General features: G+C 42.9%; 1 protein-coding gene across 1 annotated transcript in view; it reads left to right on the forward strand.

Annotated features, from left to right (window-relative positions):
- The first annotated feature begins 5474 nt into the window (after positions 1–5474).
- LOC126426616 (uncharacterized) overlaps positions 5475–25849 on the forward strand; it is a 129980-nt gene continuing 109605 nt past the window's right edge. The window contains exon 1 of the mRNA XM_050088506.1: positions 5475–5506. Within this exon, the coding sequence (XP_049944463.1) occupies positions 5475–5506 (32 nt within the window). The remainder of the gene's footprint in view (positions 5507–25849) is intronic.

Genomic DNA, 25849 nt, shown 5'->3' on the forward strand with positions numbered 1-25849 from the left:
TTGTGTGATTGAGCGGTCGTTCGTGGGTGAGAATGGAAGAGAATGAGTGTGATTTTGTCTCACAAGGAGACCTTCCGGTCTCGGAAATTCAGTTCGGCATGAGACTTTGCATGTTAGTAGTGTACCTCAAGGGTTTCCACTCGTAGGAGTCTTAAAGTGTGTTATCCAGAAAAATCTGAAAAAAAAGTGCCCAAAAGTTTTAAACGTAGCTCGCACACTCCTCATATACGGTGTTGTAACCACAGGAACAAGCCAAGTCTAACTGCAGTACCTTGAGAATAGTACGTAGGAAGAAGTTGTAGTGCTGGACGCCAGGCGTGGCTGAAGGGTCAGCCGAGGCGGCACTCAAACTGCTGGGCCGCTAGGTGCTTGATAAGAAAGTAAACAGCCAGCAGATACAAACGAAGGTCTGTGCAGGGACTCATGATAAGCAATCAAGTAAGGAGTATAAATAGATGCATTCCTGGCTAGAGAGGGAGGTCTGGGAGTGGAGAGAGAAAGAAAGAGGGCCCTTGGTGGGGACCGCACTACGTCACGAGGAGCCAATGAAGGGCTCAGGACGCAGTGCGTGACCATATAGGGAGAGGCGCCTCTGCCCCTCCACTCAGCCTCTGAAGAACAATAGCAACAACAATGCTTTAACGATACCAAATAAGGACACGTTGCCTTCGACGCTACGTCATGCCAAGCGCTGGCGGGGTCGAAGGGGAAACGCTAACAAAACCCGAGAGCACGCCACTCTGAGGTCTTGTCGTGTCGGGTCCTGTCTGGTGAGGGCGAAGAGTTAGATAGCAGCAGCCGACTTGGGCTGGGGAACGGGCTGTAGGCAGGCAGCCGGAGAGAGTCACTGGAGAGCATTAAGGCGTAGCCGCGGGACTAACGTAGGGTGGTAGGAAACATTGCAGAGCTTCTAGTAGGCAGTCGGAACGGTGGAGTCAGTCACCGTCTCTGTATTAGACTTGGCCTTCCTGTGAGTGCAACCACCGTCAGATAGGGCGAGCTGTATTCATTTAGAATAAACTGCAATTTGTTAAAGTTATCAAGACTTTAATTTTTACCAGCTTCCTAGCCTCGTGTTTTCACACCAGGGATTTCTACATCTTAACCAGATCAAAAAGTCTCCCTCTCACTATGGTCAACCGGCTAAATCCCATCCACGAACCGTGTCGCTCAATCCCTCGCAATACCCACGCTTGGGACGCGACAACGGGGCATAAGTAGAAAGGCAGCAGATTGGTGGAGAAACTGTCAGTAGTGTGGTAGACTGTCATGCGGCTGATCTAGTTTCGATCCTACCTTCCTTCCTGCTGCTACGCTTTCATTTTGATTTTTTAATTGTTTTAAAAATTATAGCAACTGTTAAATAAAGTATTATCAATTAAATCGTAAGTAATTTTATTTTGTTTGTGAAATGGCTATCACAGATATTTAAATTGTGGATTATGCTCATCAATATTTTCTTTTTAAAAAGTTGAATAATTTCAAATGCATTTTTAATGCAGCTAAATTAAGTACCACTGTCACAAAATACTGGGTGGAATTTCAGTTATATATACAAGGTGTATATATATACAAGGGAAGCAGTGGTTGGGAAGGGAGTAAGACAGGGTTGTAGCCTCTCCCCGATGTTGTTCAATCTGTATATTGAGCAAGCAGTAAAGGAAACAAAAGAAAAATTTGGAGTAGGTATTAAAATTCATGGAGAAGAAATGAAAACTTTGAGGTTCGCCGATGACATCGTAACTCTGTCAGAGACAGCAAAGGACTTGGAAGAGCAGTTGAATGGAATGGACAGTGTCTTCAAAGGAGGATATAAGATGAACATCAACAAAAGCAAAACGAGGATAATGGAATGTAATCTAATTAAGTCGGGTGATGCTGAGGGAATTAGATTAGGAAATGAGACACTTAAAGTAGTAAAGGAGTTTTGCTATTTGGGGAGCAAAATAACTGATGATGGTCGAAGTAGAGAGGATATAAAATGTAGACTGGCAATGGCAAGGAAAGCGTTTCTGAAGAAGAGAAATTTGTTAACATCGAGTATAGATTTAAGTGTCAGGAAGTCATTTCTGAAAGTATTTGTATGGAGTGTAGCCATGTATGGAAGTGAAATATGGACGATAAATAGTTTGGACAAGAAGAGAATAGAAGCTTTCGAAATGTGGTGCTACTGAAGAATGCTGAAGATTAGATGGATAGATCATATAACTGATGAGGAAGTATTGAATAGGCTTGGGGAGAAGAGAAGTTTGTGGCACAACTTGACCAGAAGAAGGGATCGGTTGGTAGGACATGTTCTGAGGCATCAAGGGATCACCAGTATAGTATTGGAGGGTAGCGTGGAGGTTAAAAATCGTAGAGGGAGACCAAGAGATGAATACACTAAGCAGATTCAGAAGGATGTAGGTTGCAGTAGGTACTGGGAGATGAAGAAGCTTGCACAGGATAGAGTAGCATGGAGAGCTGCATCAAACCAGTCTCAGGACTGAAGACCACAACAACAACAACATGAAAATAGACGTCACATGGTTGGCTAAGTGGAGTATATTTCAGACGTATCACATCTTGGTGATTTCTCGTCATCCTGAAAGATTTCATAATATAATTCAGGCTTTGCTTCACCACCCAATATTTAACAGAAATCATTCTTGACCCACACAAGACTTCAAACTTCGGTTGAGAAAGCCAGTATACAGTTCTGTTGTTAGCCTCCGAGATTTGGAAGGCATTATTGCAACATTTTATAATTGCTCCTATTCAATAGTGGTCTTTTTTTTGTGCACGCGCGCGCGCGCGCGCGCGCACACACACACACACACACACACACACACACACACACACACACACACACTTGACGAGGTAAGCTGTTTCCAAATGGATGTCTTGTCTTTTGACAAAAGTATTTTTGCACCCTTTGACAGCCAGAATCATTTTGTACACCAACTGATACTGACATTCTAGAAAGGCAAAACAATCGAAATTGAAGTACTCTGTCAGAGAATTGTAAAAATAGAGATCAAAATGAATTTTTAAATACCTGCCTGGTCATTATTGATAATAAAATCTTTGTTGAAATTCGGTATCAGTCTTAATGTCTGGGTTTGAAAACTGTCGTAGCAGCCAAGGTTTCTTAGATCATTGCTCCTTCTTTTCTTAGAACAAATCTTGTCACTTTGCTGATGAATTCCGTGCTTATTTTTTAGTGTATAAACACAGCTGTCAGAAGCTTTAACTTCAAAATCTGTAAACTGTTGTGCTGGTGCTAAAGCCCACTGTTGTAAATTCTGTGTAATGACTTGCTGATAATTCCCTTGTGTTTCTACAAAATGATCATACGCCCAGGAACTGATTGATGTGTACTTATCAAATTGATTGCCTCCTTTTTGTATTCCTTTTTCCCATTGGGATAAACATTCCTTCTTTCTTAACTGGCTGAATCTTTTTTTTAATTTTTTTTTTTTTTATTTTTATGTTTGAGTTTCCACATGAGGTGAGCCTTTGCGGTATTGACAACATTAATTTTGTAATTGAAAGAAAGCCAGTCTACTTCTCTTGCCTTCGTATTCATCTAATGAGCTGTGTGGTCTATTCATCCGATGAGCTGTGGTCTTGGTGCTTTTCGAAAGGTTCACCATTACAGTTTTCATTTTCACGAGCAAGTTCATCATCAGTCTCAAGCATTTCTTCAGTCAGCATATCCATTGTTTGTCTGTAAATTTCTTTACCCATCAACATTACTTCATGAGAAATAGTTGTTGAAGATTCTGATGCAATGAAATTATTTGCAGCAAGCAAGCTTTCATAATAAACAAGTGCATCTTTTAACATTGCCTTTGACAATTCACTGTGAAATACTATTGAAATTGTGAATTAAAAATGGCGTCAGCTGTGAGAGCGTGAGAACCAAAATCTGCTCCCCTCCCGGCTCCACGGCAACCTACGCTTTCAGTACGAGATGACAGCTTGTAATAATTTGCTACGTCACAGACCATGTTTTTATATTTCTTATGTGCATGTGCTGTGAAACAGCATTTTCTATGGTTTTTTAAAAAATGACATACAAGGACCAGCAAATGTTGTTTTGACCTGTGACATTGAAACTGATCTTGCACCACTTTCGTTCACATTTTGTTATTCATTCCCAAAATTAGACAGGACTTCATATGTTTCGTATGAATGTGGATGATTCACACCATGAAATTTCAGGTAATGAAATAAAACATGTTCCATTCTACGTCTGCATTACGTTTCACTTTCCATCTGAGGCTGGGTTACGACTGTTCCAAATATTTTGGACAATAGAACTGGCTGCTGTAGCGGGACTTTGAATTTCGCCGCACTACACTCGTTCCCTCGGATATAAATTATACCATCGCAGCTGTATGAGCGCTCGACGGCAGAGAAAATATTTATAAGAAAATGAAGGTACAAAAATTGTAACTCTTTTTGTTTTCTACCTGCTATTGTCTCTAGAGAGCAGAAGCTTAACTTCACTTATTCGCTAGTCTTGGTATGATTCAGACGTAAAAACTTATTCGTTAGTCTCGGTCTGATTAAGACGTAAAAACTTACTGGTGTGCAGACATATAGTATTGCGGAAGCTTGTATGAAATTTGGAGGATGGAAGTAGCCATAAAATACTTTGCATTCAATATCAAAATGGTTTTAATTCATAGACATTAGTAATTCCTGGACGATGAAATTTACTGCAAGATTTTGGATCAGCTACTACTTTTTCATGCAGAAATGAAGCAGGAGATTGTTGGAGAACAAGACCTGGACACCGCACGAGAGAAGACATGTTAACATGGTACAGGATGAACTCTTATACACGCCATTTCCCCCTGTTAATCACATTTTGTTATTCTCCGTTCTCTTTCAAATAATTTTTGTAGTAGAAATTGGTTTGAATTTTGCTCAGAAATGCCACAAGGACCACCCCAACAATAGCTTTTCCGAACACAAAGTCCGATAGGTTTTCTGTAATACGAAGTCAGATTTGCATTTCATTCTTTCCCTTTTTCACAGTCATTAATGATTTTAAAACCCCCTTTTTATTCACCATTACTTCCCACATCTTCAACCTTTTCTTTTCTTCTCTTTTTCTTTTTTATTAACCTCTACACTGCTCACTGATGAATATGCAGAACTTTCCCAATTGATGTTTTAACAATGCAGGAATAATGCTTTGTATTTATTTACTTCTGTATTTCCATGAGAAGCTTATAACTTCAATTAATACTATTTATTTTCGTTTTTCCAGGTTCTTGAAGATCCAGCAGCAGACTCGGGGTTCAGTGTATTTATTAAAGAGGATCCAGACTTAGATTTAGGTGTGGATGCAACTGACAATAAAGTAAGTTTGATATGGGTATCAGAATTTCTGTAGAATTGTAGTTGTGGATGATAATGTTTACTGTGTGCATAGTATCTGATAAGTTACACAGGCCTCCTAGGTAGTTTCAAGTGCAAGCATGCCAGATAACTCGGACACAATCTCAGCAAGGTACAGGATTGACAAACTTGGTGTTCCAAAGCTGTGGACTGACGGTTGTCATCCATAGGCTACATTTAGCATTGGAGGGCAGCATGGAGGGTAAAAATCGTAGAAGGAGACCAAGAGATGAATACACTAAGCAGATTCAGAAGGATGTAGGTTGCAGTAGGTACTGGGAGATGATGAAGCATGCACGGGATAGAGTAGCATGGAGAGCTGCATCAAACCAGTCTCAGGACTGAGGACAACAACAACAACAACAACAACAACAGCAGCCATAGGGTATGGCATGCTTCAGTGATGACCGTATGGAGCCGTGGAACATTGTATACCAGGAGTGAAGATTTTCTCTTAAACTCCAAACGGATCCATACTTTTACATGCAACCTCAACACAATTATCAGCTGGGTGACTGTTAAAATGAATCTTGGTTTGTCGACAGCTGTTGTAGCAACTGCCACTCCACAGCTGTATGAAGCTTGCTCAGGTATTGAGGACAGAGCTCAGTCAGTTTGTATTTCCTCAAGAGCACATGAGTTCACGATGATGTTCAGTCCATAAACGCTTAAGATTCCCGATCGGAATCTGTGTACTGTGTGAGAGCATCCAATTGAGGAAGAGTGCTTTAGATAGCCCACCAAGAGCATCTACCCAAACCAAACTACCTCATAATAGCAAGTCTCATTATTCTCTCTCAAAATGTTTCTCATTCTTAAAGTGAGGAGGAATTGCTTGGGAAGGTGTGAGTGGCTTACATAAAGTCCTGTTATGAACAAGCAAGAAACTCTTAAGTCTGTTGAATGATTGAAAAATGGGGTGCTTCTTGTCGAAACAAATATTTTCCATAAGCATGTGTAATGCTGAATGGTCTAGAGAATGATCAATAAAACTGAAATAAACACCACCCTCATTTCTAACAGTATTGTTGTTTGCTTCAGTTATCTAACAGTGATTGCCTTGAAGAACGTCTACATCTACATTTATACTCCGCAAGCCACCCAACGGTGTGTGGCGGAGGGCACTTTACGTGCCACTGTCATTACCTCCCTTTCCTGTTCCAGTCGCGTACGGTTCGCGGGAAGAACAACTGCCGGAAAGCCTCCATGCGCGCTCGAATCTCTCTAATTTTACATCCGTGATCTCCTCGGGAGGTATAAGTAGGGTGAAGCAATATATTCGATACCTCATCCAGAAACGCACCCTCTCGAAACCTGGACAGCAAGCTACACCGCGATGCAGAGCGCCTCTCTTGCAGAGTCTGCCACTCTAGTTTGCTAAACATCTCCTTAACGCTATCACGCTTACCAAATAACCCCTTGACGAAACGCGCCGCTCTTCTTTGGATCTTCTCTATCTCCTCTGTCAACCCGACCTGGTATGGATCCCACACTGATGAGCAATACTCGAGTATAGGTCAAACCACTGTTTTGTAAGCCACCTCCTTTGTTGATGGACTACATTTTCTAAGGACTCTCGCAGTGAATCTCAACCTGGTACCCGCCTTACCAACAATTAATTTTATATGATCATTCCACTTCAAATCGTTCTGCACGCATACTCCCAGATATTTTACAGAAGTAACTGCTACCAGTGTTCGTTCCGCTATCATATAATCATACAATAAAGGATCCTTCTTTCTATGTATTCGCAATACATTACATTTGTCTATGTTAAGGGCCAGTTGCCACTCCCTGCACCAAGTGCCTATCCGCTGCAGATCTTTCTGCATATATGCTAGTTCAGTTTTCTAATACTGCAACTTCTCTGTATACTACAGCATCATCCGCGAAAAGCCGCACGGTACTTCCGACACTATCTGCTAGTTCATTTGTGTAAAGCAATGGTCCCATAACACTCCCCTGAGGCAGGCCAGAGGTTACTTTAACGTCTGTAGACGTCTCTCTGTCGAGAACAACATGCTGTGTTCTGTTTGCTAGAAACTCTTCAATCCAGCCACACAGCTGGTCTGATATTCCGTAGGCTCTTACTTTGTTTATCAGGCGACAGTGCCGAACTGTATCGAACGCTTTCTGGAAGTCGAGGAAAATGGCATCTACCTGGGAGCCTGTATCTAATATTTTCTGGGTCTCATGAACAAATAAAGCGAGTTGGGTCTCACATGATCGCTGTTTCCAGAATCCATGTTGATTCCTACAGAGTAGATTCTGGGTTTCCAGAAATGACATGATGTCGTTATTGTTGTGGTCTTCAGTCCTGAGACTGGTTTGATGCAGCTCTCCATGCTACTCTATCCTGTGCAAGCTCCTTCATCTCCCAGTACCTACTGCAACCTACATCCTTCTGAATCTGCTTAGTGTATTCATCTCTTGGTCTCCCTCTACTATTTTTACCCCCCACGCTGCCCTCCAATACTAAACTGGTGATCCCTTGATGCCTCAGAACATGTCCTACCGATCCCTTCTTCGGTCAAGTTGTGCCACAAACTTCTTTTCTCCCCAAGCCTATTCAATACTTCCTCATCAGTTATATGATCTATCCATCTAATCTTCAGCATTCTTCAGTAGCACCACATTTCGAAAGCTTCTATTGTCTTCTCGTCTAAACTATTTATCATCCACGTTTCACTTCTGTACGTGGCTACACTCCATACAAATACTTTCAGAAATGACTTCCTGACACTTAAATCTATACTCGATGTTAACAAATTTCTCTTCTTCAGAAACGCTTTCTTTGCCATTGCCAGTCTACATTTTATATCCTCTCTGCTTTGACCGTCATCAGTTATTTCGCTCCCTAATTAGCAAAACTCCTTTACTACTTTAAGTGTCTCATTTCCTAATCTAATTCCCTCAGCATCACCTGACTTAATTCGACTACATTCCATTATCCTCGTTTTGCTTTTGTTGATGTTCATCTTATATCCTCCTTTCAAGACACTGTCCATTCCATTCAACTGCTCTTCCAGGTCCTTTGCTGTCTCTGACAGAATTAGAATGTCATCGGCGAACCTCAAAGTTTTTTTTTCTTCTCCATGGATTTTAATACCTACTCCGAATTTTTCTTTTGTTTCCTTTACTGCTTGCTCAGTATACAGATTGAATAACATCAGGGAGAGGCTACAACCCTGTCTCACTCCCTTCCCAACCACTGCTTCCCTTTCATACCCTTCGACTCTTTATAACTGCCATCTGGTTTCTGTACAAATTGTAAATAGCCTTTCGCTCCCTGTATTTTACCCCTGCCACCTTCAGAATTTGAAAGAGAGTATTCCAGTGAACATTGTCAAAAGCTTTCTCTAAGTCTACAAATGCTCGAAATGTAGGTTTGCCTTTCCTTAATCTTTCTTCTAAGATAAGTCGTAAGGTCAGTATTGCCTCACATGTGCCAACATTTCTACGGAATCGAAACTGATCTTCCCCGAGGTCGGCTTCTACCAGTTTTTCCATTCCTCCATAAAGAATTCGCGTTAGTATTTTGCAGCTGTGAGTTATTAAACTGATAGTTCGGTAATTTTCACATGTATCTGACAGTGTGTTAAGATGTTGATCTGATGGCATCATCAGGTATGACTGGTAGTGGGCACAGGATGATTGTAATTGAGTCACAAGATCAGTGGAAACTAGTCCATTGGCTGGATAAATCATGTCTCTCAGTTCTCCAGAGTGGTGCTCACGTCCAGTTGTGTATTCATCCAGGCAAATGTGGGCAACGTTATGCTACGGTGGACGTTCTCCTCAGTTTGCTCGAGACAGCGGCCGGTAGTCAGAGTCACTACGACAGGTGTGGACGGTGTGAACTTTTTTGTGGACCACCTGTTTGCTCAATGCTTAGTGTCTTCTGTCACAGTGGTGGAATCTTCCAGCAGGATAACTATCTGTCTTACAAAGCCAGAATCTTGCTACAGTGATCTGAGAAACATTATAGTGAAATCACACTGATGTCTTGGCCGCAAAATTCGCTTAACCGGAAAAACATCTGAGACACCATTTTGGTGCCAGCACCACCCTGACGAACCCCCTGGCCCGAAGTTCGCAGTAATTGTGTGACCTGGTACAGGGCGGATGGGCAAGAATGAACTTCCTATTAAAATCTTTTCATAACTTTTTTTAATACTTAACCAATTATTGTGAGGCAAAAAAACTTTAGTGCCCTACTAAGGTAGAATTGTTATGCATTGCTACAATTCAAGTTAAGCACCACCATTATCTATATTTGTGTATCAAACAATGGAAAATTCAGGATGGAATGTAACAATATTACGGGAAAGGAAGTTGCTGCTCAACATATAGTGGAGGTACTGAGTCACAAGTAAAGCTTTCAGCCGGTAAAGCCTTCGAACACACACACAGACACACACGCACGCCTGCACGGTCGTGTGCTCGCAGTCTTAGGCAACTGAGGCCTCCCTGTGGGCAGCAGCACCACTGCATGAGGGGAGTGATTACTGAGTGGGGGTAAGGCCGGTATTACACTATCAAATTTCTTTGTCAAATATCTTTGTCCAATATCTTTGTCAAAGATATTTGATGGTGTAATAGGGAACTTTGTTAAATGTCATCCAATATTTGATCAAATCTAACGCCTCGCTGTAGATTTGATCAAAGAAGTCGCTTGTCTTCTGTTCACTGGAACGTGATATGTTATCATATGGAGTGCTAGCATAACTGCATTCTGTCATCTGTAGTGTTTTTATAAACATTGCTGGTAAATACAATTGGTGTGTGCCGACAACTACAAAATTAATAGAGATGTACGAGGTGCATTCAAGTTCTAAGGCCTCAGATTTTTTTTCTCCGGACTGGAAAGAGATAGAAACATGCGCATTGTTTTAAAATGAGGCCGCATTCATTGTCAATACGTCCCAGAGATGGCAGCACCGTACGGCAGATGGAATTTTACCGCCAGCGGCGAGAATGAGAACTGTTTTAAATACTTAAAATGGCAACGTTTTCCTGACTTGAATAGCGTGCAATCATTTGTTTACAGAATTTGCATGGTGTGAAACCAATTGAAATTCATTGACAGTTGAAGGAGACATGTGGTGACGGAGTTACGGATTTGTCGAAAGTTCGTTCGTGGGTGTGACAGTTTAATGAAGGCAGAACATCGTGTGACAACAAACCGAAACAACCTCGGGCTCGCACGAGCCGGTCTGACGACACGATCGAGAGAGTGGAGAGAATTGTTTTGGGGGATCGCCGAATGACTTTTGAACAGATCACCTCCAAAGTTGGCATTTCTGTGGGTTCTGTGCACACAATCCTGCACGACGACCTGAAAATGCAAAAAGTGTCATCCAGGTGGGTGCCAGTGCTGAAAAAATGATGGTGTCTATGTTCTGGGACAGCGAGGGCGTAATCCTTACCCATTGTGTGCCAAAGGGCACTACGGTAACAGGTGCATCATACGAAAATGTTTTGAAGAACAAACTCCTTCCTGCACTGCACTAAAAACGTCTGGGAAGGGCTGCGCGTGTGCTGTTTCTCCGAGACAACGCACCCACACATCGAGCTAACGTTACGCAACAGTTTCTTCGTGATAACAACTTTGAAGTGATTCCTCGTGCTCCCTACTCACCTGACCTGGCTCCTAGTGACTTTTGGCTTTTTCCAACAATGAAAGACACTCTCCGTGGCTGCACATTCACCAGCTGTGCTGCTATTGCCTCAGCGATTTTCCAGTGGTCAAAACAGACTCCCAAAGAAGCCTTCGCCGCTGCCATGGAATCGTGGCGTCAGTGTTGTGAAAAATGTGTACGTCTGCAGGGCGATTACGTCGAGAAGTAACACCAGTTTCATCGATTTCGGGTGAGTAGTTAATTAGAAAAAAAAATCGGAGGCCTTAGAACTTGAATGCACCTCGTATGAAGCTGATGAAGCGCTTTACAACGTGAGGCACGCTGAATACAAAAATAGATTACGAAGATTGGAGACCTGACCTAACATGACCTAACCTAACGTGACCTAACCTAACCTGACCTAACCTGACCTGTCCTAACCTAACCTAACCTAACCTAACCCTGTCCTGTAGCAAGGAATCGGAGTGTTACAGTGAGCCTGTCTTCTGCAGATGTAGCAGTCCTTAAGTGAATATTGTGCTTTGCGATATGAGGATACACTTCACTGAGCGCATACAGAAATGTATGCTCATCCACTCTTCAGTAATTGATGTACGACTTGACATCCTCCACTATAAGCTCACGTAACAAGTTTTGTGGAATGCTTTTATCGTGTCGTCATAAAACCCACGGCTTCACCCAGATATGTTTCCTTTTTTTTCCCCCGCTTCTCTTCTGCATGCACACACAGTGCAGTTGTGGTACATGCAACTGCTGCGGTTAATAACAAGTTGTTGTTGTCAGCCATCTTGAACCTTGACGAAAAATATGATGGCAGTGTAATACCCCTTATAGCGCTACGTCAAAGATCTTTGTCAAATTTATTTGACGAAATATTTGATCACATCTTTGATCAAATCTTTGACAAAGAAATTTGATAGTGTAATACCGGTCTAAGGAGGGGCTGGGGTTGGGAGGGGAAGGGGTGACAGAGCTGCAGATGGGGGCAGAGGAGATAGAGGAAGTGGGGGCAGAGGGGGTGGCAGAAAAGGAGAGAAGTAAAAAGACCGGTTCCGATGGTGGAATGGTGGCGTTGTAGTGCTGGAATGGGAACAGGGAAGGGGCTGGTTGGGTGAGGATAGTGACTAACGGAGGTCGAGGCCAGGAGGGTTATGGGATATATTGCAGGGAAAGTTCCCACGTGCGCATTTCAGAAAAGCTGGCATTGGTTGGAAGGATCCGTATGGCACAGGCTGTGGAGCAGTCATTGAAGCATGTCATGTTTGGCAGTGTGCTCAGCAACAGGGTCGTCCACTTGTTTCTCGGCCACAGTTGTTAGGAGGCCATTCATGCTCCCCACCTCTCGTTGTGCCCTGAAATGAGAAATGTCCTACCCACTATCCTTCCCACCCCACCCACAGTGGTATTCCACTATCCGCCGACCTTAAACAATATACTCGTCCGTCCCTACACAACCCCTGTTCCCAACCCCGTACCTCGTGTCTCCTACCCCTTTAATATACCTAGATGCGAGACCTGTCTCGTACATCCTCCCACCACCACCCACGCCAGTCCGGTCAAAAACATCACCTACCCCATCAGAGGCAGGGCTACCTGTGAAACCAGTCATGTGATATACTTACTAAGCTGCTGCCACTGTGGTGAATTCTATGTGGGCATGACAACCAACAAGCTGTCTGTCCGCATGAATGGCCACCTACAAACTGTGGCCGAGAAACGAGTGGACCACCCTGTTGCTGAGCATGCTGCCAAACACAACATCCTTCATTCGACTGCTTCACAGCCTGTGCCATACGGATCCTTCCCACCGACACCACCTTTTCTGAACTGTGCAGGTGGTAACATTCCCTACAATGGATCCTACATTCCCAAAACCCTCCTGGCCTCAATCTTAGTTAGTTATTGCCCTCATCCAGCTCATTAACTAAGGTACGAACATATGGCATTGGTTCCCAAGTATGCGAGTGGCTCGAAGACTTCCTAAGTAACAGAACCCAGTACATTGTCCTCGATGGTGAGTGTTCATTGGAGGTGAGGGTATCATCTGGAGTGCCCCAGGGAAGTGTGGTAGGTTCGCTGTTGTTTTCTATCTATATAAATGATCTTTTGAATACGGTGCATAGCAATGTGCGGCTGTTTGCTGATGATGCTGTGGTGTACGGGAAGATGTCGTCATTGAGTGACTGTAGGAAGATACGAGATGACTTGGACAGGATTTGTGATTGGTGTAAAGAATGGCAACTAACTCTAAATATAGATAAATGTAAATTAATGCAGATGAATAGGAAAAAGACTCCTGTAGTGTAGCGCTTGACACAGTCATGTCAATTAAATATTTGGGCGTAACATTGCAGAGCGATATGAAATGGGACAAGCATGTAATGGCAGAAGGTGGACAGTCGTCTTCGGTTCATTGGTAGAATTTTGGGAATATGTGGTTCATCTGTAAAGGAGACCACTTATAAAACACTAATACGACCTATTCTTGAGTGCCACTCAAGCATTTGGGATCCCTATCAAGGAGGAGTGAGGGAGGACATAGAAGCAATTGAGAGGCGGGCTGCTAGATTTGTTACTGGTAGGTTTGATCATCACGCGAGTGTTATGGAAATGCTTCAGGAACTCGGGTGGGAGTCTCTGGAGGAAAGGAGGCGTTCTTTTCGTGAATTGCTACTGAGGAAATTTAGAGAACCAGCATTTGAGGCTGACTGCAGTACAATTTTACTGCCAACAACTTACATTTCGCGAAAAGACCACAAAGATAAGATAAGAGAGATTAGGGCTCGTACAGAGGCATATAGGCAGTCATTTCTCCCTCGTTCTGTTTGGGAGTGGAACAGGGAGAGAAGATGCTAGTTGTGGTATCAGGTATCCTCCATCATGCACCGTATGGTGGATTGCGGAGTATGTATGTAGATGTAGATGTAGATCCCCTTCCCTGTTCCCACCCAGTGCAGAACACAATGCTTCACAATCCATGCTGTGTGGATCCATCTACATCCACATCTGTGTCAACATCCATACTCTGCTAACCTCCATGAAGTGTATCGCAGAGTGTATGTTCCATTGTACTGGTTATTAGTGTTTCTTCCCGTTTCATTCGCATATGGAGCACGGGAAGAATGCCTCTGTGCAAGCAGTAATTTTTCTAATCTTATCCTCAGAATCCCTGTGTGAACGATAAGTAGGTGGTTGTATTATATCCCCTGAGTCATCATTTAAAGCTGATTCTTCAAACCTTGTTAGGAGACTTCCTAAGGATAGTTTGACTGTCTTGAAGAGTCTGGCAGTTCAGTTTCTTCAGGATTCTGTAACAAAGAATGAAGGCTATCACGAGCAGATGACATAGCTGCTGGTAAACTTTTCAGGATGTGAGGTCACGGTCCGTGAAACTCTTCTATTCTTGATGTTTTGTTGAAGACTGCACTGCACATCCCGACTCGGCGCAGTCCTGGACGAAACGTCAAGAATAGAAGAATTTCACGGACCACAACCTCTCATCCCGAAAGGCTTTCTAGGCACGTGTCAAACAAACCTGTGATCGTTTGTGCTGCCCTTCTCTGTATATGTCTAGTATCCACTGTTAGTCCTATGTGGTGTGGGTCCCACGCACTTGAGCAATATTCTAGAACTGGTCACACGAGTGATTTGTAAGCAGTCTCTTTAGCAGACTGATTGTACTTGCCCAGTATTCTATTAATAAACCAAAGTCTGCCAGTTGCTTTACCCCTGCCTAAGGGATCATTCCATTTCATATTCGTACAAAGTGCTACACCCAGGTATTTGTCCGCAGCTCGTGGTCGTGCGGTAGCGTTCTCGCTTCCCACGCCCGGGTTCCCGGATTCGATTCCCGGCGGGGTCACGGATTTTCTCTGCCTCGTGATGACTGGGTGTTGTGTGACGTCCTTAGGTTAGTTAGGTTTAAGTAGTTCTAAGTTCTAGGGGACTGATGACCATAGATGTTAAGTCCCATAGTGCTCAGAGCCATTTTCAACCCACGTATTTGTATGAGTCGGCAACAGTGACTCACTGATATTATGGTCGTAGGATACTATATTTTTTCGTTTCGTGAAGCACACAGTTTTACATTTCTCAGCATTAAGGGCAAGTTGCCAATCCTCGTAGATCTTATTAAGATCTGACTGAATATTTATGCAGCTTCTTTCAGACAGCTGCATCACCTGCAAAAAGTCTGATTTTACCGTCAATATTGTCTGCGAGATCATTAATATGGAACACGAGCCGCAAGGATCCCAACACACTTCCCTGTGACACACCCGAAGTTACTTCTACATCTCACAATGGGCGTGCCTTCGAGTTTTGGGTGGGAAGGGAGAGAGAGATTCTTACTTTTCTGGTATTTGTCTGACGCGTACTGTGAATGGCACTACCAGTACACGAGATGGCACAGAATACTGAAAAATGTTGGTAAGTGAATTAAAAACACCAAATAATGTAATAATAAAATGCAACATGTATCTGCAAGGAATCTTTGCAAACTGATAAATAATTCTTGTAGTTGTTGTTGGTGGTAGTAGTAGTAGTAGTCGTAGTTGTAGTATAAGGAGCGTTCAAAAAGAAACGAGCCAGAGGCATAATTACAGAAACCAATACCTGTATGTTAGAAGTATTGACCTGGCTGTTGAGACACTCGTCCCACTGTGACACAAGGCGGCGAATGGCTGCCTCATAAAACTCCTGGGACAGCAGTGTTAACCAGGTCCACACGTACAGCTGGACGTAGTCATCAGAGGTGAATTGTTTGCCTCTCAGAGCCTTTTTAAGGGGACCAAAAATGGCGTAGTCACAGGGGGAGAGGTCTGGGCTGTACGGAGGGTGGCCGACAACCTCTCATTTGAATTTATGGAGGAGTGCCCCGACTGTATTGGCCGTATGAGGCTTTGCGTTGCCGTGGAGCAGAATGACACAACAAGTGAGATTTGCCTGGTCGTTTTCATTTGATCTCTTGACAAAGGGTGGTCAAGGTTTGAAAGGAACGCCGGGCATTCACTACTGTCCCGTGCTGCAGGAAGTGAATCGGTAGGGGGTCCTGAAACTTCATGGCAGATTAAAACTGTGTGCCCGTCCGAGACTCGAACTCCGGACCTTTGCCTTTCGCGGGCAAGTGCTCTACCATCTGAGCCACCGAAGCACGACTCACGCCCGGTCCTCACAGCTTTACTTCTGCCAGTATCTCATCTCCTACGTAAAGTTTGGGAGGTAGGACACGAGATACTGGCAGAAGTAAAGCTGTGAGGACCGGGCGTGAGTCGTGCTTCGGTAGCTCAGATGGTAGAGCACTTGCCCGCGAAAGGCAAAGGTCCGGAGTTCGAGTCTCGGACGGGCATACAGTTTTAATCTGCCAGGAAGTTTCATATCAGCGGACACTCCACTGCAGAGTGAAAATCTCATTCTGGAAACACCCCCCAGACTGGGCTAAGCCATGTCTCTGCAGTATCCTTTCTTTCAGGAGTGCTAGTTCTGCAAGGTTCGCAGGAGAGCTTCTGTAAAGTTTGGAAGGTAGGAGATGAGATACTGGCAGAAGTAAAGCTGTGAGGACCGGGCGTGAGTCGTGCTTCGGTAGCTCAGATGGTAGAGCACTTGCCCACGAAAGGCAAAGGTCCCGAGTTCGAGTCTTGGACGGGCACACAGTTTTAATCTGCCAGGAAGTTTCATATCAGCGAACAATCTGCTGCGGAGTGAAAATCTCATTCTAGTAGGTGGTCCTGTTAAAAAGGCTCTGAGGGGTAAACAACGTCCATACGTACGTGCGGAACTGGTTAACACCGCAGCTCCAGGAATTTTACGAGACAGCCACTCACCGCCTTGTGTCACAGTGGGACGAGTGTCTCAACAGCCAGGGTCAATACTTCTAACATACAGGTACTGGTTTCTGTAATCATGCCTCCAGCTTGTTTCTTTTTGAATGCCCCTTATAGTAGTATCAGCAGTGCCCTATAGGGCATTTAAGGGGTGGGGGAGGGGGGGGGGGGGAAGAAGAAGAAGAAGTCAGTTAACATAAAGTACAACAGAAGTCATACACCGTGCAGTCGCTTTAATACGACCACCTGTCAAAAGCCTTAATAGCGACCTTTTGTGACACAAACCACTGCGAAACACGCAGGGAGTGTGTCGCTGAGGTTCTGGAGTGTACTGAGAAGTACGAGGAGCCATCCCGACCCTAGAGTTGTGCCCAACTCGACTAGGTTTCTCAGTTGAAGATACACGGTGCAAAGAGCCCGATCGAGGTGGTATACAGACAGCAGATTGCCTTCATCTGGGCAATCAGTTGCTCGATAGTTGCAAGTCAGTCGGCCTGTACACATTTCCACAGCCACCATTCACCCCTGTCACTTAGTACCCAGGTTCACCAGTTACCTCGGTGCCGGTTTTGGATAGTTCCATTTTGCCACACACAGTATAGTTTAACCGTGGCAATTTACAAACATAGCCATTTTAATGTCAGTTGGGTCGTTTTGGGGAAGGAGACCAGACAACGAGGTCATCGGTCTCATCGGATTAGGGACGGACGGGGAAGGAAGTCGGCCGTGCCCTTTGAAAGGAACCGTACCGGCATTTGCCTGGAGCAATTTAGGGAAATCACGGAAAACCTAAATCGGGATGGCCGGACGCGGGATTGAACCGTCGTCCTCCGGATGCGAGTCCAGTGTTTAACCACTGCACCACCTCGCTCGGTGTAATGTCAGTATGTCGCGCCGTGTATGTATTGTGGCAGGGACTACACTGCTTTCCACATCCCTCCGACATGCTTTATACGGGCTATTTCACAAAGATAAGCAAATAGTTTGATATGTTAGTCTACAAATAAAACTAAAGAAAGAAGTTCATACAAACATAGATCTGCAAATGTTTAGTTACGGAGTTATGGCTAATAAAATATTTTGCCTGAAATTTAGCAATTTTGCCAATATGAAGCCATCACAAAACTGTATGAGGTTAAAGAAAAGCACGACTCCCATTTATTTTGTTATTATTGGTCTGGTGAATCTAATAAAACACGTCCCAGATGTGTATCTGCAGTAGTTTTCCAGAACATCCAGAGAAGCAAAGAAGTAATTTCATAAAATTTTTGATTTATTAACTACTTGACCCAATTTGTTTTTTAAATTCCAGACAATTGCACAAAGTTTTCGACAGGATTTGTAGATAATTTAATTTTGGAAAAATGATGGTAATAACATTAACTGAAACTCTATGAATGTGTCAGATAATCTGCTTTTATTAATACCATAGCACAAGTGAATTCATTTTAAACCAGAAAAAAACTAAGCTCAGTGTTAACAAAGTTGTACAGCATACATACAATTTCACAATAAATGTTCAAAAATGTCTCCACTGAGTTCAGTGCATTTAGCTTCACGTGTCTGTACAGATTTTGTTCCTCGTTTCAGTTACACAGGGTTGTTCTTAATTTTGTCTATTGCATTCATAATGTGAGCAACTAATGTGGGACGTGTATTGATTTTGTCCTTGTAAGCTTTGTCTTTCATTCATTCCCATACACAAAAATCCATTGGTGTTAAATTGGGTGATCTGGTTGGCCACAGACGTGTAGCGCCACAACCAACCCATTTCTGGGGAAAATGTTCACTTAAATGTGTAGTTAATTTAAATGTGTTGGTAAAATATGGAAGCATGCTGTCATTTTGAAAATACATTTGCAATGGCATAGCATTCTTCTTGAAGGAATTTTAAGTACGACTCAGCTGTTAGATGTCCAGGGAAAATGAATAGTCCAGTAAAGTGTGCATTGATTACACCACACCACGCATTTATGCTAAATCACTGCTGGAAATTGTGTTGCACTGTTACATGTGTGTTTGCTTCAGACCATATGTGCTCAATATGTAAATTGTTTATACCATCTTGCATAAACTGTGCCTCACCAGTAAGTAAAATGTGTTTGTGTAACTGGCGATTAGTATTTAACCAGGTGCACAACTCCAAGCGAAGGCAGGATCTCCCCGATGTAAATGATGCACTTTTTGTTTATGGTAAGGATACAGATTATTGTACTTCTATGTATGCCATACCTTAGATTGTGAAATGCCTAATCGTTAAGAGATATGTCGTACCTGGGCATCCATAATATCCTCCTCATCATCTTCATGTAGCGAGCATTCGTACTGATTGTGAATGATAGGTACAGAACCTGTCTCCTGCAACATTCGAAACACTCTAATATTAGTTCGTGCATTCGGAATCTTCCAAGTTGGATAATGTACGCAATATTCGTTAACTGCAGCTCTAGCATCGCCATCACATTTGCCATAAACAAACACCATATCGGTGTATTCCTCTGTAGTAAATTTGAAAGGCATCCCTGTTTCATAAATAATCTACAAACTAAAACAGTTTCTATGTGGTTTCACTTAAATACACTGTTGTTATGTTCTTTCACTGAACAATACAAAAAAACTAACTCATTTCAAGGTTAGGAAACAACTGAAACAACTCACTAACAGTTGTCAACAATGACATAAACCTTTCTACATTCTTAATGGAAAGTAAACAAATTTACTTTTACAGTAATCTTTGCTTCTCTGGATGTTATGGAAAACTACTGCAGAGACATGTTTTATTAGATTCACTGGACCACTAACAACAAAATAAATGGGACTCGTGCTTTAACCTCGAACAGTTTTTCGGTGGCTTCACATTAGTGAAGTTGCTAAATTTCAGGCAAAATGTTTTATTAGCCGTAACTCCGTAACTAAACATTCGCAGACCTATGGTTGTATGAAGTTTTGTCTCTAGTTTTACTCGTAGAATAACACATTAAAATATTTGCATCTCTTCGCTGGTGGTGACACCTGCCACCTGTGAGTGGCTACTGCACATTGACACCGAACATCGGCAGTGGTCACATTAATGTGACAGGACTGTTTATATTGTGAGTAGTTTGTGTAATGTCTACAATTTACAGTGTAGATGCTTTGTTACTTTTGATACATATTGGCATTAAACAGTCTGAAGACTGGTAGCATAGGTTCATTTATTTACCGTAAAATCTCAGTGCGTTTATGATCTGAAACCACCTCCAATTGTTCCAGGAGACAGCCACAAGCGGATACACTTCAGATATTACACGGTAAGAGTTTCATTATTTTATTGACACATTTGTTTTGCATAGGAAGGTTGATGCCTTCCTATTTCTTTTTATTTATTTAATTTTTTTTTCCACATCTGCCTGGATTGTCCTTTAGAAATTATCACTGATTGTGGTTGCACAGGAGGTAAATGTTGGTATGGTTCCTGTGAAAAGAACGTGTTCAGTTTCTTCCTCATGCACTCTTAATCCAAACTGGTGCTTTTCTAGTGATGCTGTCGTTGACCACTCATTGATACTGGACTTCCCTCCTGTAGAAATTCACTTCACATATAAATTTAATTTGCAAATAAAAGATAAATATTCAGTAATGTTAAATATTCTAATATCATCAATAACTTGCTGTCTCTTTGTCGTGTGACAAATTGCTTTCTTCTCCAGAGCTCTAGGAACTGAACTTCCTGCTTGTTTCGTCCCTGTTAAGTTCGTATAAATAATGTTCTTTATGATAAATATGGAAGGAAGGAAGCTTTAATCTCCCTTCAATGTGATGGTCATGAGAGATTGAGCACAAGCTCAGATTGTCAAGGACGGGGAAGGAAAGCGGCTGTGCCCTTTCGAAGGCATCCTGGCATTTGCCTGGAGCGATTTAGAGAAATCACAAAAACCTAAATCTGGATGGCCGGACGCAGCTTTGAATGGGCACCCTCCCGAACGCGAGTCGAGTGAGCTGAAGACTGCGCCACCTCGCTCACTGTGACAGATGGGCCTCATCCACTTGTCTCCTCTTATTTTCATCACTACCAGTAATTGGCTGTCTTATCCCTGTCTTGTCCAGACCTTTTAAACCGTCACAGTGAGCAATCATTCGGCACTTTCCGTTAAAGTAGTTCCTGTTTTAGACAGCTTGAGGATAATTTCATTCCTGAATGTACCTGTATTTAACTGTGCATCTAGTGTAATATTTGTCTGAATTGAAATCACTGTTGTTGCCATCACGTTGTTGTTGTTGTTGTTGTTGTTGTTGTTGTCTTCAGTCGTGAGACTGGTTTGATGCAGCTCTCCATGCTACTCTATCCTGTGCAAGCTTCTTCATCTCCCAGTACCTACTGCAGCCTACATCCTTCTGAATCTGCTTAGTGTATTCATCTCTCGGCCTCCCTCTACGATTTTCACCCTCCACGCTGCCCTCCAATACTAAATTTGTGATCCCTTGATGCCTCAGAACATGTCCTACCAACCGATCCCTTCTTCTAGTCAAGTTGTGCCACAAACTTCTCTTCTCGCCAACCCTATTCAATACCCCCTGATTAGTTATATGATCTACCCATCTAATCTTCAGCATTCTTCTGTAGCACCACATTTCGAAAGCTTCTATTCTCTTCTCGTCCAAACTATTTATCGTCCACGTTTCACTTCCATACATGGCTACACTCCATACAAATACTTTCAGAAATGGCTTCCTGACACTTAAATCTATACTCGATGTTAATAAATTTCTCTTCTTCAGAAATGCTTTCCTTGCCATTGCCAGTCTACATTTTATATCCTCTCTACTTCGACCATCGTCAGTTATTTTGCTCCCCAAATAGCAAAACTCCTTTACTACTTTAAGCGTCTCATTTCTTAATCTCATTCCCGCAGCATCACCCGACTTAATTCAACTACATTCCATTATCCTCGTTTTCCTTTTGTTGATGTTCATCTTATACAGTCCTTTCAAGACACTGTCCATTCTGTTCAATTGCTCTTCCAAGTCCTTTGCTGCCTCTGACAGAATTACAATGTCACTGGTGAACCTCAAATTTTTTATTTCTTCTCTGTGGATAATTTTCCACTCCGAATTTTTCTTTCGTTTCCTTTACTGCTTGCTCAATATACATATTGAATAACGTCGGGTAGGGGCTACAACCCTGTCTCACTCCCTTCCCAACCACTGCTTCCCTTTCGTGCCCCTTGACTAACTGCCATCTGGTTTCTGTACAAATTATAAATAGCCTTTCGCTCCCTGTATTTTACCCCTGCCACCTTCAGAATTTGAAAGAGAGTATTCCAGTCAACATTTTCAAAAGCTTTCTCTACATCTACAAATGCTATAAACGTAGGTTTGCCTTTTCGTAATCTAGCTTCTAATATAACCATCACGTTATCCTCATAAAAGTTTATCAGTGTGCAACTACATGATTACCAATTAATAAATTCCTGCACAAAAGATGACACTTTTGATTCTGGTGTAATAATAGGAAGTTCCGTTTATACATTTGGTGTCAGAATAACAAGTCGTCTGTACAGAATGACGTTCAAGCCCACCACCTGCATTACAGTCATAAAATGTAGTGAGTGTTGGCCAATTTTTCTTTTTTGAGTGTTGGACGTTTTCTTCCTTTGCATTGTCAGAGTAAGTGTTAGTGCGTTTGGGGCAGTAAGATTTCTTTTTCTTTCATGGCATTTAATTATGTTTGTATTGGGTTGAGTATGATGTTTAATTCATCTCCTCCTAAAACATAAGATGAGATACTGAGCTGTAGAAAGTCAGTTTATTTTTGTAGTTAAATGTTTTGTTTCTGTGGGATTTTATGGGTTGAAATGGGAACGAAAGCAGCACAATGGCAGAATCAGGAACGCTAGGTGTGTTGGAACCTGAAGCGGTACAGATTTTGTTGTGAAGGTTAACACAGTTGCCAGCGCACGATGCGCAGTTGAGGAGTGAATTAACATCAAGGAGTGAGCGGGAAACCGCATCGGATCAGTCATTGCTGCCTAGAATGCCGCAGCAGGAGATTGATCCAGCTGCCACGAGTTTGATTATTCCGTTTTCTGGCAAGGCGTCTAAGGATGGGTGTTCGTTTGCGGAGGACTTGGAAACTCCAGCTGTGATGAATGGTTGGTCTGATGAACAGTTTTTATATGTAGCCAAGATTAGATTAACAGGTGAAGCAAAGACGTGTGTAAGGTGTTCTGAGGCCTTAAGGAAAGCGGGACACTTTAAGCAGTTGAAGGAGGGGCTTTTACAGAGTTACAATAAACAGAATAGTGGTCGGTGCTTCAGGGAGAGGTTGAGTACAATGACGAAGTGGCAGGGGGACACGCTAGAGAAATTTGCGGACAGAAAAAGAGAAATTAACGAGTATACTTACGAGTTGGGTCAGAGCGATGAAGCAAATGGTGTTTTGTTGCAGGAGGCCGAGCAAAGGGAACTTGATGTATTTTTGGAGGGGGTTACCGGCACATATATCACAGAAAGTGCGTGAAGGGACTCCGAAAGATTTGTATTCAGCCATTCAGCTGTCAATCCAATGTGAGGAAACAGACGTGGCAACGGGGGTACGTGATAGACAAACAGTGTTTACAGTGGGTATAAAATGTTATAGTTGCGGTCATAAGGGATGTGCGCAGAGGCAATGTACCCAGTCACTGAGGAATAGAGGAAGGGGTGGAAATCAGGAGCGTGGAGGATGGAGAAGTGGAGATAGGAGAGGTGGACAGTCATTAAACGGCAGAGGGGGCCCAACACCCACCTAAGAGAGCTCCCGTTTAATTTCAGTGCTATAAATACGTATGCAGAGGTGGATTGTTCAGTGGTAGGATCCATAGGAACTAAAATGTTTAAGATTTTGTTGGACACAGGGGCGCAAGTGTCAGTAGCTACTAAGAGTTTAATGGGGCGAAGGAAGTTACACCCACCATGTTATAGGTTACCTGGAGTGGGGGATAAGGAGGTCACACCTGTGGGGTCAGTGACAGTTGGATTTGCATTGGGAAAGTCCGATTTGATACATGCGTGGAGGTTGTGCCATGAGTAAGTGAGGGCTATGACATGATCCTAGGAGTAGATTTCTTGCATCAACATCATGCCAAAATTGACCTTGAACAACGAACTGTGGAACTTGGTGGAATGTTATTTCAGCTAGGGGAAACTGTTGTCGATGCAGAGCTGTCGCGAGGGGTGTTCAACGTAATGAGCAAACCAATTGAACCGCGTACTTTAGCATGAAGGCTTAATTTGCATGAGTGTGTGTCTGGCGGCATCGGGAAGTCGCTTTGGGTAAGTGTGGAGTCGAATCTACCTGTGGGTACAGTATGTGTTATTGAACCACATTGAAGGCTAATGAAGTTTCGGGTCCACTGGCTTGTTTTGTGAAACATACTATTGTACGCCCCCCCCCCCATGAACCATGGACCTTGCCGTTGGTGGGGAGGCTTGCGTGCCTCAGCGATACAGATAGCCGTACCATAGGTGCAACCACAACGGAGGGGTATCTGTTGAGAGGCCAGACAAACGTGTGGTTCCTGAAGAGGGGCAGCAGCCTTTTCAGTAGTTGCAAGGGCAACAGTCTGGATGATTGACTGATCTGGCCTTGTAACAATAACCAAAACGGCCTTGCTGTGCTGGTACTGCGAACGGCTGAAAGCAAGGGGAAACTACAGCCGTAATTTTTCCCGAGGGCATGCAGCTTTACTGTATGATTACATGATGATGGCGTCCTCTTGGGTAAAATATTCCGGAGGTAAAATAGTCCCCCATTCGGATCTCCGGGCGGGGACTACTCAAGAGGATGTCGTTATCAGGAGAAAGAAAACTGGCGTTCTACGGATCGGAGCGTGGAATGTCAGATCCCTTAATCGGGCAGGTAGGTTAGAAAATTTAAAAAGGGAAATGGATAGGTTGAAGTTAGATATAGTGGGAATTAGTGAAGTTCGGTGGCAGGAGGAACAAGACTTCTGGTCAGGTGACTACAGGGTTATAAACACAAAATCAAATAGGGGTAATGCAGGAGTAGGTTTAATAATGAATAGGAAAATAGGAATGCGGGTAAGCTACTACAAACAGCATAGTGAACGCATTATTGTGGCGAAGATAGATACGAAGCCCACGCCTACTACAGTAGTACAAGTTTATATGCCAACTAGCTCTGCAGATGACGAAGAAATTGAAGAAATGTATGATGAAATAAAAGAAATTATTCAGATTGTGAAGGGAGACGAAAATTTAATAGTCATGGGTGACTGGAATTCGAGTGTAGGAAAAGGGAGAGAAGGAAACATAGTAGGTGAATATGGATTGGGGGACAGAAATGAAAGAGGAAGCCGCCTGGTCGAATTTTGCACAGAGCACAACATAATCATAACTAACACTTGGTTTAAGAATCATGAAAGAAGGTTGTATACATGGAAGAACCCTGGAGATACTAAAAGGTATCAGATAGATTATACAATGGTAAGACAGAGATTTAGGAACCAGGTTTTAAATTGTAAGACATTTCCAGGGGCAGATGTGGACTCTGACCACAATCTATTGGTTATGACCTGTAGATTAAAACTGAAGAAACTGCAAAAAGGTGGGAATTTAAGGAGATGGGACCTGGATAAACTAAAAGAACCAGAGGTTGTACAGAGATTCAGGGAGAGCATAAGGGAGCAATTGACAGGAATGGGGGAAATAAATACAGTAGAAGAAGAATGGGTAGCTTTGAGGGATGAAGTAGTGAAGGCAGCAGAGGATCAAGTAGGTAAAAAGACGAGGGCTGGTAGAAATCCTTGGGTAACAGAAGAAATATTGAATTTAATTGATGAAAGGAGAAAATATAAAAATGCAGTAAGTGAAACAGGCAAAAAGGAATACAAACGTCTCAAAAATGAGATCGACAGAAAGTGCAAAATGGCTAAGCAGGGATGGCTAGAGGACAAATGTAAGGATGTAGAGGCCTATCTCACTAGGGGTAAGATAGATACCGCCTACAGG

Source organism: Schistocerca serialis, chromosome 11 (assembly GCF_023864345.2).
Source record: "Schistocerca serialis cubense isolate TAMUIC-IGC-003099 chromosome 11, iqSchSeri2.2, whole genome shotgun sequence".
Taxonomy (NCBI): Eukaryota; Metazoa; Arthropoda; class Insecta; order Orthoptera; family Acrididae; genus Schistocerca; species Schistocerca serialis.